Source organism: Neopelma chrysocephalum, unplaced genomic scaffold (genome assembly GCF_003984885.1).
Source record: "Neopelma chrysocephalum unplaced genomic scaffold, ASM398488v2 Primary Assembly neopelma1_64, whole genome shotgun sequence".
Taxonomy (NCBI): domain Eukaryota; kingdom Metazoa; phylum Chordata; class Aves; order Passeriformes; family Pipridae; genus Neopelma; species Neopelma chrysocephalum.
Genome location: NW_020897721.1, coordinates 3,752,087 through 3,773,916, shown reverse-complemented (window position 1 = coordinate 3,773,916; position 21,830 = coordinate 3,752,087). Strand labels below are relative to the sequence as shown.

Genomic DNA, 21,830 nt, shown 5'->3' with positions numbered 1-21,830 from the left:
ACCAAGACCTGTTTGGTCTAGACTCTGCATGGGTTTGCAAGGGTGCTTTCAGTCCTGCTCGAGAACAGCCCAGGGTCACTACCCTCTGAGCAAGTCAAGAGCCCCTGTTACCTACTTGGGCATGGGGGACTGCTGCCTGCCCTCCTAGGGGAGTATTTTTGCTTGTTTCGTGAGAAAGTGGCTGTGTACCTGTTAAAGTGCCCCTTGCTTTTGCTCCCTTTTCCAGGGTGAGACATCAGCAGTATCATCTTAAACACACTGTCACTCCAATGTATTCACTCTTCTTGCTCCCAATTGCTCCTTCCTTGCTATGGGGAGCCAAAGGTACCTTATTAGTGTGTTAATCGTTGTCCTAATGAGTGCGGAGATCAGTTAAGTAATAACAGTGACCTGCAGGGGGGCTCATCTGCCCAGATTTATCGTGCTGCTCACCAACCCCCTCTGGGGAATGCCAGCTCCCCACCCCCCTTCTCCTTGTCCCCCAGCTGTTGAAGACACCCTTTGCAGTGTCTCTGTGCCTAATTAAAGCAGGGGGACTGGTAACCTTGGCGACTGGGAGCTACCATCTATAAGCCAGCTGAGATGGATATTATTTCAACGTCTCCAGGGAAAGGCCTGGGGAGAGCAGAAACGTGCAGGCGTTGGATGTGCTTCTGAACTGCGCTCACAGCCACCAGTGCCCACATCCCCCGAGCTCGTGCCCTCCCCAGGGATAGGTGCCTGGAGCTCCTGGGTCGGGTAGTGCACACTGTGGCACCAAGAGCCCAAGCCTGTCTGGAGCAAAGGAGGCTTTGCTCTGTTGGGCAGCCCTGCGGCCTCTATGGGGAGCAGAAGACTCTTATAACTTAACAAGTAGTTGTAAATACACTTTAAATAATTCCCCCTGGAACTGGGACATTTCTACAAGCCCAATTAGTTCTGCCTTAACAGTGTGCCAGAAAATGGTGCAGCTAGTTTGGTTTGCAGTAAGTAGCAAGTCACTGGAAACTCATTTCCACTGAGGGGCTGAAATTTAATTTTACTTTTTCATATAAAGCTAGTAAAAGACTTGATCAGTTCTGTATCAACACTCTTCCACCTGCCTCAGAAATGAGGGCAGGAGCTATGAAGGGGCCCCACACTGAAGAAGGAAGGCAAGACCTCTTGGGGAACAGAAATATCCTTTTCCACTTTCCTCCTCTGCCCCATGGTGCTGCAGACACAGGTATCTGATGGAGAAGGGGACCCACAGCCCCACCTTTGCCAAAGCAGCCCGAGAGAAGGTCAACGCAGACCATGCCATGATGTGGAGTCCTTGGATGCCTCTGAGGTCCCATGTTCTTTGTACTTTATGGTTAAAGGGAGCCTTCCCAGATCAGAGGAGTCCCAAACCTTCCCATTGTTTCTGGGAGAGCTAATAGGGCAGGACAGGAGGGCTTGCTCCAGCTGCACCCACAAGGCTGAGGTCAGGGAAGAAAAACCACAACAAGGGATTTGCGAGGGGGTTTTGGTCCTTCCAGAGAGCAGAATGGTGCCTGGCCTCTGCCAGCTTCATAATGGGGTTTCTTCTTCAGAAGTACTGGCCAGAAGAGAGAGCTCATACTTCCTGAAGGATGGCTGCTGGCTAAGCACTCACAGTGCCTGGATGAGGCTGGCCAGCCCCCAGGACATCGGGAGGGATGTGAGGCCAGGGGATGCCCCAGGGTCTGCAGGATGCCTTGAGAAATCAGACATGGTACTTTAAGCACATGACTGAACCCTGGCCAGGGCAGCATCCAGGGGTGCTCAGAACAGCTCTGCACCTGGCTGTGCCCACAGACCCAGATACCCCAAAACTGTCCACGGGTCCCAGGTAATGCCCCAGGTTGGGTTCAGCTGCTGTCCCCATCCCTGCTTGGGGCAGAAGTGGGGGTGTCGTGTTCAACTAGGGGTTCCAGAAGCAGATTAGGGTGTGGTGAAGTCCTGGAGTGGGGTCACTTGAACCAGTCCATGGGGTTATGAGGTGCTGCAGGCCTGGACTGGGGATTCTCAGAACAGAGAAAGACAGAACCAAGAGTGTCCTGCCCGAACCGGGAGTGGCCGGTCTGAGGATGCCGGCGCCGCTGTGGGACTGGACCAAGAGAATCCTGCCCGAACCAAGGATGCCGGCGACCAAGCGCCGATGGTGGCGGCGGTGCGAACCGGACCGGGGGTGCCGGGGACCGAACCGGGACCGGACCAGGAGTGCGCTGTCCGACACGGAGACACAAGATCCCGGGCCAGGCGTGCGGGGGTCGGCAGCAGCCCCCACCCCGCTCCGCCGGGGCCGGACCACGTGCCGCCCGCCCCGCCCCGGCCGCGGGCCCGCCCCGGCGCCGCCCCGGTGCCGCCGGCGGAGCCAGCGCGGATCGGCCCAGCATGGAGGGGACGCGGCGCGCCCTGCTCCGCCTCGCCGCCGCCTGCTGCCTGCTCTGCGCCCTGCCAGGTACCGGGGCGGCCGCCCGAGGGGGCCGGGGCGGGGAGGCGGCCCGGGGAAACCCGCCGGGCTGGCGGCGGCGGGGAGCGCAGCACCGGGGCAGCCGTCGGGGCAGCGCCGGGGCCCGGGCTCCTCCGCCCGCCGGTGCGACTGCGGGAGAAGGGTCTGGGGAGCCCCCTCCGGGGACGGGAACCGCCGGAGAGCAGCACCCCGGGCCCGCCCCCTGAACTCGGGCGGGATGCCCCCGGCCCCGTCGCCCCGGCGGGCGCGCAGGTGAGGTGACCCAGGGATGCTCGGGGGGGTCCCGGGCGAGCCCCGCGCTCCGGGCAGCAGCGCGGCCACCGGTGCCGGCCTTGCCCATACAAGGCAGCTGCCGGCAGCGCTGCTCCCGCCGGCGGAGCCGCCCGGGCTCACCTCCCGCCCGGCGCCCGGCAGGATCCCGCGGGGATGCGCGGGCAGGGGAGGAAGGATCCTGGAGGCTCTCGCCCTCCTGCATCCAGCCCTGCGAGCCTCCTGCCTCCCGCGCTGCAGCTCTCGGGTGCCTCCGAGCCACCGCTGAGCTTCCCCCCGAGGGGACCCCGGACAAAGCCCGAGCTCTGCCGCCTCCCGCAGCACGACGGGACGGGCGCTCTGAGCCTGCAGGAAGAGGAGGCGATGCCGGTGTCCGGGACGGAGCAGGAGCCGGCCCCCGGCCCCAGGCAGACTCTCCGGGGCCGTATTTCGGCTCGGCTCCACCATCAACACGTCCCCACGTGGGCAGGCACAGTCTGCAGCGTGGCGCTGACAGCCCCGTCCTCCGACACCGCCGAGCTCTGCCGCGTGGCTGAAGTGTGTGTGCCCCGAGTCGGGGGGCTGTCACCTTCCCCGTGACCCTGGCAGTGACAAAGGCTCAGTGGCATTTAGGGGCTTGCCTGGGGCTCAGGAAGTAAAACGTGTTTCCTCTTCTTTGTGGTTGAGGAAAAACCCTTGGCCAGATTCTGGTCAGATCGCAGCAGCGTGACTTCAGCAATGGAGACCGACGGATGACACATAGAAACTCGGTTTCTAATAAGTAATTAGGACCAGTAAAACCTTAGCATAGATGCCTGTGGGGCTGAGCCCCAGCAGCAAGAGTAGTGCTCAGGCTGAGGTTTGGGGTGCCGGATGCAGTTTGGCTTGGTTTGAGGCTGAACACAGGGAACAGTCCCAAACCAGCTCCCTTTATGTGGGCAAAGCCCTGGGTAACGTTGCACTCCCCACGCGAGGGTGGCTGTGCTATGATGGGATGGGGGGGGTGACCAGTCACTGGTAGAGGAAGGACTCAGGATTTCCACCGCTGAGAGGAGGAGGAGCTCTGGGCTGCTGCTGCTGACTGTGTTGGCCCTGTCTCTCACACTCTAGCACACTGGGAAACCCCAGGGAGCCCCTCACCCCAGCTGGCTCCTAGGAGCCCTCTTGCTGCAAAGTCCAAGGCTCAAACTGCTGGAATGTACCAGAAACTAAGGTTTTGCTGTTTTTTTCCTGGGATCTTTTCTGCTTAGTGTTCCAATCCCAGAGTCCCTTCACAGCCTCAGGAAATGGTACCTATGCAGCTGACCTGGCCCTTGTCCTCATACCTTTTGGATCAGCTAGCTAATCCCAACCAGGGTTGAGAGAGCAAATGTTTTGTGAAAATAGACAGCAGGGAAGACACGCTACCAATAAAAAAATGCCACGAGCACAACCCTTAACGAAACACCAGAGAATCCCAGCAGGACAATGATGGAGGAAAGGAATGGTTCACCCAAAGATTGGCCCCAAAGTCATCACTCCCTAGACAAATCCATCCAGAACTCTGCTTGCCCCAGCTCCATGAGCTGCTCTCCGTACTGCTCCCAGGACAGATCCCCCTTGCACCCAGTGTCCCGCTCCCACTCCCAGTCCAGGTTTGCTGCGGGGCCACAGAGGAGCTCAGGCTGCCACATACCCTGTGCTCTGCCCACCCCGGCCTCTCAATGCAGCCTTTCTTCACTGCCTGCGGAAATTCACTTCCTCCAGCACCACTAGCCTTTAAAATAAAACCCCGAGTAATTTTAGTCTGGGCATTTTGCTGCCTTTCCTTCCCTGAGCTGCCTCACAAGCGGAGAGGACGGCGCGGGGCCGGGAGCAGCGTGAGCACATAAAGCCCCGTCTGTCGGTGCCGGGGCCGCGCACACAGCCAGGCAGTGTGTCTGCTGCAGGGTCCTACAGCCCATTTGTCAGGATTTTTTTTCCCCTTGTTGCTCAGGGTGAGGAGGAGTGGATGGACTCATCCTAGCTCTGGCAGGATGGCTCCAGAATTTAACACCCAGAATTGAGCTGTAGCTCGATTCTCCTTAGGGCGGCACCTCCAGCTGTGTGGGGTAAACCCTGACCCTGCTGCCCCTGCCCATCCCCATCATGTAGTGCTCTCAGTTTTCGATTTCTGCACGTGCTCTTCCCCCACCCCCAGGTGCAGGATGGGTCTTGGCTCCCTGCTACCCTTCCAAGACCTGACCCTCTGGACAGGGGCAAAGCACTCACCTCCTTCAGCTCCCTTGGCCCCATCGCTCCAGGCAAAGGGGAGCAGGGACTATCCAAAGCTCAGAGGCCCCTGCTCATTCCTTTCCACCAAAATGCTCTGGGTGAGCAGACACAGCTCTTGCTGCAGGGGTTTCCATAGGGTGCCATCCCCACCACGCTCTGTGGGGCACCTCTCATGAGGCTCAGCAATGCTGGGATCTGGGGCCACATCCTGAGCTCTATATGGCTGCCCAGGGCAGGGCCAGGGCATGTGCCAACATGACCCAAACTACTGCTGCTCAGGGCAGGATGTGTCCTCGAAGCCTCACAGCCCATGGAACCAGCAGTCACACAGCTGGAAGGACCTGGGGCCTGCTCAGGGCTGGGGAGATTTCCTGATGTCAGGACTTCCCCTGGCTCAAGCCATGCTGCACTGGAGAGCAGGCTCCCTGCTGACATGGCGCTGCTATTAAGGCAACTGGCTAATTAATTTTCTCTAATGACATGAAAGCTTCCTTCAGTGCAGCTGTGACTCCTGAGGTAAGCAGGGCCAGGGCTGGCTGATGCCAGAGCTCCCTGCTGTTGCTGTATTGGGGTTACACAGCCCCAGAGAAGGGCAGGCTTCCCAGGCCATGGGTGCTGTGCACGTCCCAAGTAGCCTGTGGGCAAAGGGATCTTTATCATGGCTCGGTCCCCCACTGAGGAACAAAAGCAAACAGCACGGGAGCCTCCTGAGCACCTTCCTGCCAAGCAGGATGCTCCATAGCTGCAGGTGGCCAGTGGAAAATAACTGGCTGGTGTGACAGTGGTGGTAAAGCAGCTTGTTCTCCTTTTTCTCTGCCACATGAATTCGGGATAAGCCCCCTCACCTCTAAATGGGGGATCAGTGATGGAGAAAACCCGTGGAAAAGAAGTTTCTTGCATCTTTCACCACCCTGGCTGGGTGAGGAGGGTCTCATGTGGCAGGACCAGGCAGACCGTGCCACCCTGGGGAGCTGTGTCCTGCAGGCAGGCAATCAGGCTGGCACTGCACCCCTCCCTGGCCCAGGCTCCAGCACTGCTGCATGCTCTGGACATGCCTGTGCTGTTTCATGGGTTTTCCAAGTACTGAAATACCTGTGCTTGGCATTTATGATGCCGTTTCCAGGGCTGTTCATCCCTGTTCTCACAATTCTTGCTCTGCTCTGCCATCCCACTGTTGCCTGGTTGTCCCTGTCCCAAACACAGAGCCATCAGTGAAGGTGGTAGCACTGCCTCCCCTTTTGGTTCCCCAGGAGTTCAAGCCTGCAGCCTGGCATCCACAGATGCCCCCGGGAGGCTTCCTCCTGCCTGCCTGGGCTGGTTGGGTGCTGGGCTGTGTCTCCCCAGCACCACGCTCACTCAGCACCCTGTATCTAATCTGACCCCGTCCCGTGCTCTGCTCGTGGCCACCTGCCTGTGGGCTGGAAGGAGCTTCTGGGTCAGGAGACCCGGTTTCTATTCCCGTCTCTTACCTCAGCCCTTGCTTTGCAGCTCCTGGTTCAGCCCCCCTCCCCCCCAGTTTTCTGCCTGCACAACAGCTCGCAGAGGCTACGTGGGGTCCAGTTAATTAACTGCTGCCATGAAGAGCTTCACTGTGGGCAGGCTTCAAGGTCAGATCTGAGCCTACGGCCCACGCCCAGACTTCTCTCGCAGCAGATGGAGCCTGTCCAGCCTCTCTCTGCAGGGATGGGGATGGGGACAGTCCAAGCATCAGCCCTGGCAGGGAGAGCGCTGGAGGGCGTGGCAAATGCAGCCCACTGGTATCCTGCCTCCATCGAGGTCCTGCAAGGTATCAAGCTGGAGCTGAGTTTGCAAAGCAGCTGCCTTTCGTATTGGATCCACGTCTCTGAGCCTCTCTTTGTTGCAATGACAGTGTTTGCTCTACAGCATCCCTAGGTGCATCTGGCACCTTTCTGAAGGGCTCCAGAAATCTCTTCTGCTGCTTGTTGTTTGGGTATTGTTTTTTTTCAAAGAAGACATCAGGCTTGGCTAGTATCTAATCAGCAGCTCTTCCAGTTCTGCTTTTAAATTAAATGAAGAGCCCTGGTTTTAAATCCCACTATATGTTGGGTTTTTTTGCACTTATGCTCAAGCTATTTTGCCTTGAAGAGGTTGCTTAATTACCGTTGGTTAGTAACCATAAAACGGTAATAACTGGCAACCAAAGATAATTTCTACGCTTAATTGAGTACTTTGCTAAGCAATAGGATGTAATTGCTTTCATACATATAGGTTACAGTTTACACTGTTACTTTTTAAACATTTTATTTTTCCATTTTACTGGTTTGTTTGCAGCTGCATCTGTTAAACTTAAATGGACATTGAATTCATTTAGTGCACCAAAATAGCATTGTAGAAGGGTTTGGGTGCCTTTTCAATGAATCAGAGCAGTGGTTTGACATGCACTCTGTAGGAAGCTGATTTAAGCGAGGTGCTGCCCTCAGACAGTGACAGCCTGCACAGGAGAATACATCCACACCAGGGAGTCCTCTTCCCACGGGAACTTTTCTGAAATCCTGGGTGAATCCTTTCTCATCTTTGTGCTCAGCTCTCACCTAGGTCTCTCTGCACCTTTTCCAGCAGTGGCTGCAGCCTGCACCCTGCTGCCTGTTCCCCCTGAGCCCTATCAGCCAGCCTGCCATGGGGTTCTTTGCCTTATGTGGCTCTCCTCCATCTCATCCTAAGAGGGGTTTTAAAAACAGTGGTAAAGTCTACGGATAGGACTTGGATTTGTGTTGACCTTTGGGGAGCTCAGGCTGCTATTTCTGGCTGAAAAAGGAAGGAGGGAGCAGAGGATGCTGCTGAGACTGTGGCAAGAGGGTTGTGGCCAGAGCTCATCAGTGGGCTGGTCCAGCTGAGGCCCTGCTCTGTGTCACTGTTCTGTTCTGAGAAACAAATAGTGGGGTGGCTGCTGTGGCAGAGGATGGAGGGCACGTCCCTGCTCTGCATTGTTGCCCTGACACAGCAGCAATGCTCTGTGCTGGTTGTGCAAACCTTCCCTGTCCCCTCACTTGGCCCCAGCCCTGAAACTCAGGCAGGGAGCACAAGGCAGGAATGGCCCTGTCTCCTGCGGAGCTGGCTTCCTTCACTCCTTTCCGTTATGGCACATTTTTGCCATGTCTGCTCTGGAGTTGGTGGGAGCTTGGGTTGATGGCATGGAGAGCCCTCAGGGGTGTCAGGCAGCGCTGGAGAGGGGCCGAAGCCGTGGGCTGATGTTCAGAGCCCTCCCTTCCCTCAGGGAGCTGGGAGTGTTTCCCATCCTTGTCCAAGGCAGGGGCTTCTTGGCTGGCTGCATCCTTCCTCCCCTGGGGCCGCTCTCTTCCTTTGCCCCTCTTGTTTCCCAGACAGAGGTCACTGCAGTCAGCACGGTCTGATGGGAGCTGCTGCTCCCAATCCACCAGCACTGCCCTAATGTGGTCTGGAATCTCTGGTTCTCACCACGCACAGGCTGAGCCTGGAGGTTAGTACAGACAAGGGGCACGAGAGGGGCTGTAGCCAGGGGACCAGCAGCCAGCTCTGCTTCAGCAGGCACTGCAGCATAACCAAAGCAGGCCCACACTTGGTTCCCTGTCAGGGAAACAGAGATGCTGTTATGTCCAGAGCTCTTGCTTGGTACAGTTGTATCTGCTTTGTTATGGATCCAAGGATGAGGTACCTTTATCAGCTGTCCTGGGTTGCTACAACTGTCAGGCCTTGGAGGATCACTTGGTGAAAGTGAAGCATCCACACTCCTTCCCCTTCCATCTGAAACAAGAAGGACACGGTTCCCTCTTGTCTCCAGGAGCTGATGAGGGTGATGCCTTAGGCAGTACAGGCACGGCTTACCTGGCGTGTGTTGCAGGAAGCAGAGCTCCAGGAGGACGCCAGAGGAACGAGCTCTGACCTGCGTCTCCATAGGTAACCAATAAACACCTAAACCCAACATTGCCCAGTGACTGGAGCAGCAGCGACAGCGCTGGAGCTGGGGATTTACCCACCTGTTGGACACCGAAGACCCAGCGCAGACCCCAGAGGTTGGACCCTGGAGTGTGGATCACAGCTGGTTTGGGGTTTGCTGGGTCTCCCCCAGCACAGCCAGCTGCAGCAGCACCCTGCTTTCCCCGCTGTACCACAGGGTTTGCACTGGAGCTGCATGGGAATGGGTTGCCTTTTTGGGTGATAAAACTGTGGTAAACAAAGCTGTGGCATTGCAGCAACGATGTAGCAATCTTAATGCAAGGGCCTTTGGGGAGGTGTTTTTATTTTAAAACAAAACTGAGACAAAAGTCATTTGTGCTTGCAGTCTTTAACACCCCCAGCTCACAAGTACCAAGTTGCTCCTATGGGAGGTTTCCCCAGGTGCTGTGCTTGGTGGCTTTGGATGTGCCCTTATTAGGAGCTGACAGACGAGTGATGGGCATGTTTTGTCTGTCTGTCCCTGGGTGATCAGAATTTACTGACAGCTCTTTGTTTCCTTGGCTCTTGCCTTCTCTGTCTTTCCACCATCATCTCTTAATGGCTTGATTCTTTGTGTTAGTCTGGATTAGGCTCTCCCTTTTATCAGGCCCTCCTTTGTTTCTGGAGCTGGGGGTGCTGTGATGTGCTGGGCTGGATGACCTGCTAATCCAGGTGCCATCAACACCTGCCTTGCTCAAAGGCCTCTCAGCGACTCCCTTGCTCCTCACCTGCCAATTTTAACATCTCTTCTGCAATTCTTTACAAACCAGGTTTTACACACCCCAGTGCTGTGTTACACCAGGCCTGGGCCAGAGTGGCCCATCTGCCAGGGAACCAATTCCTTGGCAGTGCTGGACACCAGACAGTTTCTGTGGGAAGGAGACGTGTGGCTACTTGGAGAGAAGAGCTTAGGGAAATACTACTCTTGCAGACAGCGGGGAGCTGTGTGCGCAGCGGGACGGGGGAAGCTGCTTGTCCCCACAAACACTCCTGTCCCGCAGCACCTCCTGGCAGGGCTGCCAGTTCCTGACACTGCAGGGAGGTGCCCTGTGTGTGAAGTCCAGACTTGTCCACCTTCTCTCTGGCTTTCCGTTTCTAGTCAGAAACTGGCATGATGGTTTCAGAGTTGCTTAGGCCTTTTTGCAAGACAGCTCTCCACAAATCCTTCCCCTTCATGACCTCAGTCATGGCTTGCCACCTCATGAGAGGCTGTTCCGGGCACAGGCCAGCTATTGAAAGCCAGGCTTGCCACGGGCTGGGCATCTGGCCACCACCTTTCCTGTTTATCCCACGGTGACAGCACGGCTCTGTGTGCGTCTCTTGCTGCGTGGGAGTGGCAGTTGGGTGTTTACTGAGCAAGCATCCGCCAGTGCCCAGCCGGGATCCAGCATTGCCCAGCGCACGCTCTGGAGCTGGAGGGATCTCACCCAGCAGGCAGCATGCTGAATAGCAGTGCTGGGTTTAGGGCTGGAAATTGTCACATGAAGAGCTGTGTGTTTTGGTGCCTGATCCCAGGAAACACAGTGCTCAGCTCTTTTCCTTCCAGGTGTTACTAGTGTAAGCATATCCTATGCCGGAGCTCCGTTGCAAAGAGCAGCTCGCCTTATTTGGAGGCACGTTCTGGCCACGGACAGCTGGATCCAGGCGAGGCCAAAGGGAGCATCACTTCTGCCTTTGGTCTTCATGTTTAAGTTGCCCCAGCTGGGGCTCCCTGTGAGAGCTTGTTCTCCAAAAGTGCCGCGGGAGCCCTCCTGGGACTGAGGCCCTGGGTCGGGGAAGCACAGCTCTGTCAGGCTGCTTTGAGGTTTGGAATTCTCCAACTGGTCAGGATACTGCAAAGGTCTCAAGAGAGAGGCGTATTGTGTCTTTTTTTAGGGCCTGTTAAGTGCTGTAGCTGGAGAAGAGCTCTGATAACTGTGTCTGTTCTGAAAAGCTTTTAAAAACTACTGAGATTTCCCCAAAGCAGTACAAAAGTGGGCTGCTTTGCTGTTGGATGAATGTTTCTTGGTGATGGCATCTGCTTTGGATGCTTCTTCACCGTGGACAGGAGGGGCATGATGGATTTGCTTCAGTACCTTCATTTTTTTGTATAGTTGGCTCATCAGGCCTCTGTGACTTCAGCAGAAACTTGAATAGAAATCATCAAAATATTGACTATGTGGTTTTTAAGTTGTCTGGACAGTCCATCCTGATGTGGCTACATTTCTGTTTTCTTCCTGTTTACACTCTGAAAAACCCTCACAGGATCCGTGTTAATGAACGGGCGGTGTAAGAGCCTTGTGGTTTTCCTCCTCCCATATGCTGTCACAATGTCTAACAGCTGTGGATCTGGGGGGATCCTTGCTTTCTGGCCCTTTTTGCTGTAGTGGGAGGCTGAGTAGCTCCCCATTTCTGTGACAATAGTTGGACTTCATGCTGGTGATGTGTTTGTAAATAGCTCATGAAGGCGGCTCCCAAAGCACACCAACAGCCCTGTTAGCTGTAGTGCTCTCTTGCTGCCCATTTCACCTCACCCTCTAGCAGCAGTTCCACAGTACTACTAAAATGACTCACAATATATGCTTTACCCTTGCCAGCCACAGACTTTTTAAATATCACTTTCCTCCACTTCATCAGGCTGAGGGAGCTGGAGGGTCTACTTCCATGTTTTCCTCATGTGTATTTTTTCAGCACCACTTTTGACTCTTTCTCAGTGAACCAAGGAAGACTTATCAAAATTTCCTACAGAATCAGGTCTGAAGTGGTACTTTTAACAAACCCATATAATTGAAAAATGTTTCACGGTTTCTCTAGGGTAGAGGGATTGGTGATGCTGACCCCACAGAACAAGAACACAGGGCTGGAGGGGGAGGAGGGTAAAGGAAGGTCACCTAGAGCAGATCTCAGGCCTCAGAAAGGCCAGGAGGACAGAGTAACTATTCAATCCCTTTCCCAAGTGTGAATCTGTGCTGGATTTGGAGTTAAGGGGATAAAAAGGTTCTATTTCTGTCCTCCTGCTTTTTTTCTCCTCTCAGTGTGGGATCTGTGACAAACTTCTCGTTCTTAACTCTGTTCCATAGGACAGGGACAGGAGACAGGAGAGACCTTGAAGACACCATCACCTTTTCCTAGCACAGTGCTAACCTCACATCAGCCAAGGGAAGCCTCTGACTTTGGTCCAGCAACTACTGCCATTCCTCAGACAAGCCTGGAGAAAAACTTGACTGCTGCAACACTCAATGCCACTGGGGCCCACACTACAGAGGTGGAGAATGGCTTCATCCCTACCACCCCCATGGCGGGCTCCAAGGCAGAGAGACTGCAGGCTTCCACCACTGCCAGCCCTGGGGACATCACAGTTGCACATTCTGAGCACCACAATCTGAGCTTGTCAGTCAACAGCAGCACTGAAATCCCCTCCCCTACCCCAACTGCCAGCACTCTGGAAGAAAACCAGCCCAGCCATGAAGCCACAGAGCCTTTCAGCACAACTGAAGAAACGGATGAGGCCGCCAGTGCAACCCCCTCGCTTCCTCTGAACACTGTACCAGGTGAGGTTCTGCCTTTACTGCCTGCGCAGAAAGTCCTACCTCAGGGATGCTCAGCCTGGAAATATCTGAGCACTCTCCTGGAAACTGGAGAGAGGGAGAAGGGAATGAGCCATTAAGTGTAGCCAGTTCAGTGGGACTTACTTGCAGAGGTGTTAGTTCAGCATCCTCTTTGCAAACCACGTTCATTATGTATTAATTGGGCTGGCTGCTTTGTGATGAGGACAGTGATTGTGTGCAGGGACATCCTTTATATGTCTCATCTGAAACAACATGCTTCAGCAGTGCTGCCCAGCTGTGCTCCTCCTGCACCAGGACTGGGGGCTCAGCAGGAGCCTTCCCTGCTACCTAAAGGATGGGGCAGCACACCCTCCCTTAGCACAAAGCACGGAGATGGGCAGGCACAAACATCAGCCTGTCCATCCCTGGGCAACTGTGGGAGCCCCTACCCTGGGTCCCTCTGAGCAGCGTGGGGACTGGCTATAGGGTCTGCGATCCCAGTCTTGCCCACTTTGGGGCCTGCCAGGCTGTCACACCCCCCTAATGCAAGACAGGTGTTGATTGGCCCCTGATTCGCATGGGGTTCATGCGCAATCACATCGTTTGCCCTGGCTTGTGTCACAGGGTCTGTGACAAAACAACACAGCCTTAGTCCCTGGGCAGCCCCCTTTGTGCTCCCCATAAGGAGAGATGAGAGACCTTTCCCAGTGTCTTGCTCTGGGGTAACCCCCAGCTGTGTGCAGAGCTGTTTGAGCTTGTCCTTTGTCCCCAAGGACAAGCCTTGTGGGTCCATTTGAGGTGGCTGACATTGCAGAGTGGCACATATGAAAACCAAGAGGACTTTCTAAGTACTGTGACTTACAGCGTGGCTCAGCTGTGCCTGCACTATCAGTCCTGCTTGTTTTCCCAGGGACTGACAATAAGCTCCTATTCCTGTAATCCCAGCAATCTTCCTTACAGCCTTGCTTCCATCTTGCCCATTTCCACAGAACAGTGTGCTTGCACTTATTCTTTAACTCCTTGTTCCTATTTTGCAGCAACAACTAACAGCTCTCAGCTGGGGCCTTTTGATGAGCAGACCGTGGGGCCCACAGCAGCAAGGTCTGAAACCAGGCCAGGAACGAGCCCTGTGGGTGCCACAGAGGAGAGCACTGTAGAGCCCAGAACCTTCTCTGCTCCCATCTCCACCGTACGGAGCACGTCCTCTGCCACCGCCTCCAGGACTGTGACGGTGAGACCCCTCATGACCAGCTCCACGTCTGCCAGCACAGCTGCCATGCCCACCAGCACATCTACATGGGCGCAGTCATCAGAGCCCAGGCATGAGAAAGCTTCTGTGTTGAATGTTGGTGATGATGAAAATTCAGGTAAATGTTCTGCTTTTGTCTCTGCTCTCACAAAACGTAGCAAAGGGCTGGGGCTACCTCAGATTGCCTCGTGCTTGTACTGAGCGGAACCAGAAAAGACAAAGCTTTGCTGCTCCAGCCCTTGAAGGCTCTCCTTTGGCCTCATTCCCTTGGTGTCCTTGCAGAGCAACCCAATTTGGCTGATACAACAAGGGCTGATCCCTTGGTAATCACCGTGATCTCCGTCTTCATTGTCATGGTGGGCATCCTCGGCCTGGTGGGCTTCCTGAGGTACCGCCAGCACAACAACCGCATGGAATTCCGGCGCCTGCAGGACCTGCCCATGGTGAGTCATGCCTTCAGCCCAGCCTGACAGGGTCTGGCTTGCTACTGACTGCTTTGCAGTTCCCTTGCTACTATATTAGCAGTGCTTTGGGTATTTGCAGCAGCAGCAATGCTGATCACACACTCCTGTTCCCTCTTAGGTCCCTCTCCTTCCATCCAGGGTTTGAATCAAGACAGCAAGTCTCAAGGTTGGGCACTAAAGAAGCTCTCTGCCTTCCCCTCACTCTGCAGGGGAATGCTAAGAGGTTAAATAGAGGGAGGAAGGAGAGCTCCATCCAAACTTGTCCTGAAATGACACTTTCCTAGCCTCTTCTCCTGTTTTCTGATATATTTGCTTTGTGACTGTGACGAAGCAGATTCTGTGCTTTGCTCCAAGGCGGTTGTCTGTCTGTCTGTCTGTCTGCGTTTGACCCTTTGGGAATATATAAAATAATGAGGGTTTTAGAGGATTAATTAGCTTTGGGGAGGCTGCAACTAACTCACTGTGCTTTCTGGGACAGAGGAGTATAGGAGCTAGCAAGCAAGCTGATGCTGTTTCCAGAGTGGAGTTTTCAACAGCTGAGGTTCTCCACATCCCTGCAGCAGGCAGGCAGTTCCTGCACACACCTCTTCTCTCCAGCTGCTGGAGCAGGAGGGAGAGTGGCAGTCCAAATATCCAGGAGCTGCACAGGGACAGCATTTAGGTGGATCGCTGGGCAGATGGCCACACTGTGACAGTGTGGAAAGAAGGCCGTGCTGCCTGCACAGCACTCTTCCAGGCTGGCACCGTATTGCCATCGTGCAGACATCTCATTAAAGCACTCTTCTCTGCTTCTAGGATGACATGATGGAGGACACCCCTCTCTCACTCTACAGCTACTAGGCAACCAGGTTGTCCTCTGCCTGGCCAGCTGAACTTCCCTGAGGAAAAGGCCTTGAGGACTTGGTCCCAGACGATCTACCAAGGAATGGGGGGCTATGATTTGCACACAACCGAAAGATCCTTTTCAGATGGTTTTTCCTTTTAGACGTTTTAAATAGTTCAGTGTTGAAGTTTCTATGCTGCGAATCAGAGCCCAAGTCTGGCCCTTTCCTCCAGGCTCTTCTCAAAATAATGCCCTGAAGAGCTGCCTCCTCCTCTTAGTGTGGTGACCAATTAGCCAAGACAACCTTTGCCATCGCGTTCTGCATGGATCTTTTTTGTCCATGTTGGTGGCTGCTGGTTTCAAAGGAGGTGGGCAAGTGATCCATACAAGGGCTCTTAACACTGGTGGTGTCAGCACAGTGCTAACAAAGGAGACTGCTGTTTTCTGAGGGAGCCAAGGGTGTGGAAATCAGTTCTCTTGGGCTCCCTCTTGTTCTGTATTTTTAAGGTTGTTTGTTTGAGGTTTTTTTCTTGCACTTTTTTTGTTCCTGTTTCAGCTTTAGTCCCAGGATTGGCACCGCCCGTCCTGAAACACCTACCAGGAGGATAATAGACTGCTCTGCTTCCCTGTCCCTCCTGTGCTATGCAAGGTCAAAGCTCCTTTACCTTCTGATATTGGTCTTTGAGCCAGTCCGTGTCTTATCACGAGGACAGATCCTGGATGTAGGTGCCTTCCTCCCGTTCCCTTTCTAGGTGTTAGGCTGATTAGATTCTGCACTTTTGCCTCAAAATGTCACTGCTTTAGACTGCATCCAAGGCTCTTGAGGCCCCTCAAGGAAACCCACAGACCAGAGCCTCTGAGTGTAAGTCCAAGGATCTTTTGGTGCCCTCACCTTAGAAAGACCAGACTGTGTGTGACATGACAGTCTTTATGTAATTACACCTGCTCCTATTTCCTAGCTCACTTTTCTCTGCAGGTAAATAGAAATGCCTTCTCTAGTGTGTTTGACTTTTGACTAAGCCAGTTGCTCCCTCAGGGTACAGCAAGGGCTAGAGATTATCTGCCACATTGCTCTTACAAGCCTCAGTTTCTCCTCTCCTTTTAGTAGCAACATCACTGACCCCACAAAGGACAGATACCAGGCCTCACTAGCAAAAGTACCTTTTTTTTTCACAGTGCTGTTATTGCTTGTTGTAGCAGGAAAAGGGGAATTTCCCCATCAGCAGGGCCCAAATTATCTGGAAAGCCCAAAGATGGAGCAGAACTGGCCTGGGTCAGATAGATGAAGTGGGCAAGGCAGCAGTTCCTCCTCCCTGTGTTACTACTTCCGAAGTGACTGACAAATGGCTGCAGTGCAGTTTGGGTTCAGCTGTTGGCTTTGGCCTCTGTGTATTGTAAGGATGCCCGATGACATAGGGAAGAAGGGTTGGTTCTCTCCTACTGTGGCATGAGAACTAAAGGGCAGTTGTCACAACTCCAAAGCTTTTGTATCCAGCATTGTCTGCACAGAGCCATCTCCCTAGCTACAGACTTGTTTCCCCTGCCGGAGGGCAGGGTGCTACTGGTTTTCGGCACAAAGTTGGCAAGTTAGTCGTGGAAAATAGAACTCCATCCTGGCTGGAACTGGTGCAGGCTGGCATAGCTGGAAAGTGTCTCTGCACACAATCCAAAGGGCAGGGGCTGGTTGTTCTGGTTTCCCACGCATCGCTGTCCAGGGGAAAGGGGTGAGGAAGAAAACTCGCCCGACACCAAAGTGCGACTTCCTTTGTAAAATATGTTGATAGTGGATTTTTTTTTCTGCAATAAAGTTACAAATGCCAAAGCTGTCTCAGTCCTCATATTTTCATTGCAAACATCTAACTGAAAAGCTTTTATAGATCATAGTGAATCCTGTCATAGATTCAACAGCAGCAGTCCGGGGCAGGAAGACTCACAAAGCTGATACTAGAAAATGCCAGACAGCTATGAACTGTAGATCTGAGCATTCAGAAGGACACCACCCCCTGCTTGTGTTCCTTCTTGTCAGGGTCATTCCCTGTCTGGGTTGACTGAGATTAATTTCTGTACAGTTAAATCAGATGAAATCTGTCCTAGAGAACCGCACTAGACCAAATAATTTAACCTACACCTCTAGACTCCCTTCTTTTGCCTCTGATTGAAGATATTCTCATCTGTTGTCAACTGTAACCCCAAACCTTATTTACAGAAATATCCTGAAAGCCAGCCTAATCCAAACCTAAGTAGCATCATCTGTCATGCTTCTTTCTATAGTACAGCAGACAAAGCAAATTGAAAGGCATGTACTTCTTTTTGTTTAGCTTTATAGCTGTTTTGAACTCTTCCCTTCAGAGCTCAGACCCACAGGGAGGGAGGCACTCAAAAGCACACCTTTTGCTACAGACCTGGTAGGAATCTCTCCTGAGCTAATAGTCTCTCCCAGCTGTCAGAATACTTTGGCAAAATCAGGCAGCTCATGTCATATAGACTGTATTACACGATTTTCTGTTGCAAAAACAAAAGGTGGTGAGTAAAGCTACTTGGTCATGGGGCTTATGCTCTTTTGTAAAGAGTTCCCATAACAAATGTAGAAAAGCAAATCCCTAGGAGATCTAGAGCAAGGGGAGAGCAAAGATTTCATAGCCTAGCAAAGTGCTTGCTGAGTAATCTGAAGACATGGGGGTGAACTTTAAACCCTGCAGAGATTTCAGTCCTGACTCAACATAAAACCACACAAAATTGAATAACTAAGTACAGAACAAACATGCCACAACTAAGCCAGTCTTCTCAGGTCTAAAGTCAGCATTATTCTGGTGCTTTATGTTGGAGTTTCTAGTGTTCTGCTTTTTTACCACCAACCCTACTCAGAGCTGATTCTTCCTCTGCAGAACAAGCTGCTGAGCTGCCTTGTTGGAGAGGTTGCAGAGTGCAGGTCTGTGTTAGCTGGAGAGGCAGCAGCAGGACAGGCTTGTGCAGGCATTCACCCTTGGAAATGAAGCTTTCTGCCTTCACCCATCCAAGTTCTGACCTCCCAGCCAGGTGATTCAGTCTCTGAGGTGGCCAAGTTTGGAGACGGACCTCGGGCCACTTGTGTGGGCTTCATCTTTCCAGTACAGCAAAGCAAACTGACAGAACACCAGAAATCAAGTGTTGCCAGTTTCTGCATTTCCCCTTGAACACAGCTCTCGCTTTTGATGAGGTTTAGTTTTAATGCCTCCTGGGTTAAGGCACAATTATATTATTAATTAGCAAGGAACCAAGAATCAATCAAATCACTTAGGTTTAAAGCTAAATAGAAGGGAAAGAAACCCTGGAAAAAGAAAAGCAGAGTTTGAGACCCACCTGCCACCTCTGCCCTCCCATCCTCCTCTCTCCAGACTCATGTTTTGAAGGGAAAGGGATTTGAGCAGCTGAAAAGTGACAGTGGTAGAGCTACTGTGCCAAGGGCAGGGCTACCTGTGCTATGTGCCAGTTCTCTGCCCACTCAGTTATCCTTCATGGATCAGTGCCTGTATTTTAGCTTCAGACACTGTGTATTTAACCATCATGTCACCCTGCAAGTCTGTAAATAAGGCTAAAGACACTGTTCAGAGACAGAGCAACTGCCTCGAGGAGCGCTGGAGTGGACAAGGCAGTGTGTGGGTCTCACAAGATCCACAACCCCATAAGGATTTCCCACGGATAACAGTCCCCTGTGCTTGTTACCACTTAAATCAGAATGAAAAAGGCATTCTGCTGATCCAGGGAGCAGGAGTGCAGGAGCGAGCCAGGGAGGAAGAGCAGTAAATTTTCAGTAATGAAGGCTATGAAATGATGCTGAACTTGGGAAGCTTTTAGTAGCTGGTGCTCCTCTCATCCCAGGGGAGAACAGACATGCCTAGACATGTCTTCCTTCCCAGACACCTAGGAAGGAAACAGGAGGCTGCACAAATCCACATTATTTATACTTAAATTTCTACTACTACATTCAAAGTGGTGTAAATGTGGATTTGTCATGGGGGAAGGGAAGAGTTTTTCTACGTGAACCTCCTGAGCCTCTGCCAGGGATGTTCCCATCTCGTTGCTACCTCTGCTTCACTACATAGCAGAAGTGAAACAGGAATCTTCTTTCCAATATTCCCTTCCATCCCCCACAAGGCAAAAAAGTATTGCACTTCCTGTCCATAAAACAGCCAAATCTGTAGTCCTCCTGATACATACTTAAGTGATAAGCAAAGCTGGAAGACCATGACTGCAAATATAAAAGTCTCCATCAGTATTAGGCTCCCAAAATTGTTTGTGGTTTGGATTGTTCAACCTCCCGGAATTGAAGCATAACAAAGGAGTTCAAAGTTCCCCATCCAACCACACTTGAATGAAGACTCTTCCTCACTTTAATGCTACAGGGGACATTTTTCCTCACAGATCTGAGAAAAATGAACCTTCACCCGAAGCACAACTTCAAAACAGTCTCAGAAGATAAAGCACTCAGACCTACTCAGAATAGGACTTTCTAATTGTGCCTGGTGATACAGAGCTTGTGAATTAGATCCCCCACCATAGCTGATTCTGCAACATCAGTAAACTTTTATAAGAAATCTTTTAACTATTTCAGGAGAGAAGCATAGATAGGGTGTTAGACAGTGCCAAACTTGACAGATTTGTGCATTTTAAAGACAAAGGGATCAATTGGTTCATCTGCTTGGCAGCCAGCACAGTTTTCCTTGTGCTTGTTCCCACTTCCTGTCTAATAAATATACTTGAAAGACACACTCAACACAGGTCTGCCTCACGTGCCCCAGCCGTTTAACAATGGTTAGCCTCAGTTCCTCTGTAAGATTTTTTCTATTGAATGACTCATCATCCAAATTACCCCCTGAACCACAAAACCAGCTTGATCTTGACCAGACTGACAGTGGTCACAGCTGGAAGAAAAGAAGTACGTGTTTGTTCCTACTGTTCAGCCCTCTCTCTGTTTACAGGTAGACCAGACTCCCCACCCACAGTTCAAATAAAGACCTAAGTAGGTTCCCTTATGGTAACTAAGTAAGATACCTTATGGTATCCTCCCAGTCATAAAACAGGTCTCCCTGTGATGAACTGCCCAGAATTAATATATCCCTGCAGCAGAAGCCTTTTGCTAGTGCTCTTTGAACTACAATGGAACATCTGTTGACAATCTCCCACAGGGTAACTTCTCCCCTCCCCTATTTTAATCCTCTGTCTCCTTCAGAAGTACACATCAGTTGTCACAGGATGACTCTCACAAGCATTAGAGTGTTTCCTTTCACACTGGTCTATCTTGAAGCTGTAGGAAGAGGGATGAGCAGTCAGCCCTGTTCAGCGTTTTCTTTAAAATTTGCTGTTATGTCCGAACTCCTGAAAGTTTTGATGCTAAATTACAGGTTCTGCTTGGAACAAGACAAGGTTCATGGGTTCTGAAACATGCCTTTCAGCCAGATTTAGACACTCATTTGATTCTGACTGACGAGGGTTTCGCTGGGGACAACTGCAAAACTAGCACAGGTTTCCTTTGTGCTAATCCTGGCTGTGCCTTCTGACAACACCAGCAAATCGAGACACTGACATGATCATTGTTTCAGTTTCCCTTCTGATAATCTTGGGGGCAGGGTGAGAAATTCTGCCTACTTTTTAAAAAGGATCTCAGTATTTGTAGGTGGGAAGGCTATGTTTTTGGTGGAAGGAACTGTGTACAATACTATTTGTGGCTATCCAGCAGAAAGGGAACCTGTTTTCTCAAAGGCCTTAGAGAAGCACTGGGAAAAGAGCTCCCTTTATTTTACAGTCTAATCTGGTGGCTCACACTGAGTGACAGGGAATTGGTCACTCACATCCTGCTCAGTCTATTTCATGGATGCTCCAAGTCACTTTGCAGCTCACTTTCAGTGGGATCTAAGCCACTCGAGGAGGCTTTTACACCCTGCCCACGATCTGCCAAGGGCTGCTCACACATTCAGATCCGCTCTAAGAAGCAGAGTTGAACTCTGGGAAGCAGCTGTTCACTGGAGAAGGAAAACTAACCGATCTCAGCCTGATCTTCAAAGCAGAAGCCACAGAATGAGATGGAGTTCACAGGAGCAGCCTCTGCCACTGTATCCTGTCTTGATCTGTGCTCAAGCCTCCGCTTGATGAGTCCTGCTGCTACTCTCAGTGTCACCAGACTCTGCCTGCTTTTAAAACCAGTCCTAACTGTGCTCTGCTGGACTCCCCTCACAGCATCCCCGACTCTGTGCCACATCCCAAAGTCCTTTGTATTGACTGAGAAGCAGGGAGCAAAGGGAATGCCACGGAGATATCTCCTGCACTATCCCACCTGCTAAACTACAAAGCCTCCAACATCAAATAGTCTGTTGTCCTCTTTCCCCACAGTCTTAAGGCTTTCTGAAGTCAGTGTCATTCATTGATCTCTTCCCTTCTCCTTCACCAGACAGCAGTTCTAAAATTAGGTTATCTCGGAGCCAAATGGAATTAAAAAATTCAAACCACATTAGGAAATTTCACAAGGCCCTTTTTTTGTCACTAAGGCACTCTATTCTCATAAAACAAACCAGCAGCCTCCCCTTTATGGTCCTCATGGAACTTTCTGTTCAAATAACAAAATTTCTCAGCCTGTTTTGTGCCACACAAGAGGAAGCAATTTACCAGCACTTGTCAAATCAGCTGCTCCATATTGGGTCTTGTCAGACAGGGTAAATCTATGGTGAGTCTGTGTCTATTCTGTTCTTGCTGTACATAGTTTCCCTAAAAGGCACAATCTAAGCCCAGCTACACATCCCAGGGCTGTAGTTAGCTAACAGTTTAAACAATATCCACCATAACCCAAAACTTACAGTATATTTTGGGGGGGGGGGGGAACCCAACAAAAAAAGAGCAAACCATT

The 21,830-nt window shown here is 52.0% G+C and overlaps 2 protein-coding genes across 6 annotated transcripts in view; one reads left to right on the top strand and one right to left on the bottom strand.

The window, feature by feature from the left end:
- TESK2 (testis associated actin remodelling kinase 2) overlaps nt 1-21,830 on the bottom strand; it is a 109,882-nt gene that overhangs the window by 85,961 nt on the left and 2,091 nt on the right. The window lies entirely within an intron of this gene.
- Nucleotides 2,343-16,775, top strand: LOC113967625 (mucin-5AC-like). 4 transcript variants are annotated; one of them, XM_027683384.1, is made up of 5 exons: nt 2,343-2,443; nt 11,950-12,420; nt 13,455-13,784; nt 13,949-14,109; nt 14,926-16,775. In XM_027683384.1, the coding sequence occupies exons 1-5, from the start codon at nt 2,377-2,379 to the stop codon at nt 14,968-14,970; spliced, it is 1,074 nt and encodes a 357-aa protein (XP_027539185.1). In that variant the 5' UTR covers nt 2,343-2,376; the 3' UTR covers nt 14,971-16,775. The 4 variants fall into 4 exon arrangements, with proteins under 4 accessions (XP_027539185.1, XP_027539186.1, XP_027539183.1 ...); XM_027683385.1 differs by lacking the exon at nt 2,343-2,443 and adding an exon at nt 6,519-6,564; XM_027683382.1 differs by lacking the exon at nt 2,343-2,443 and adding an exon at nt 6,614-6,743.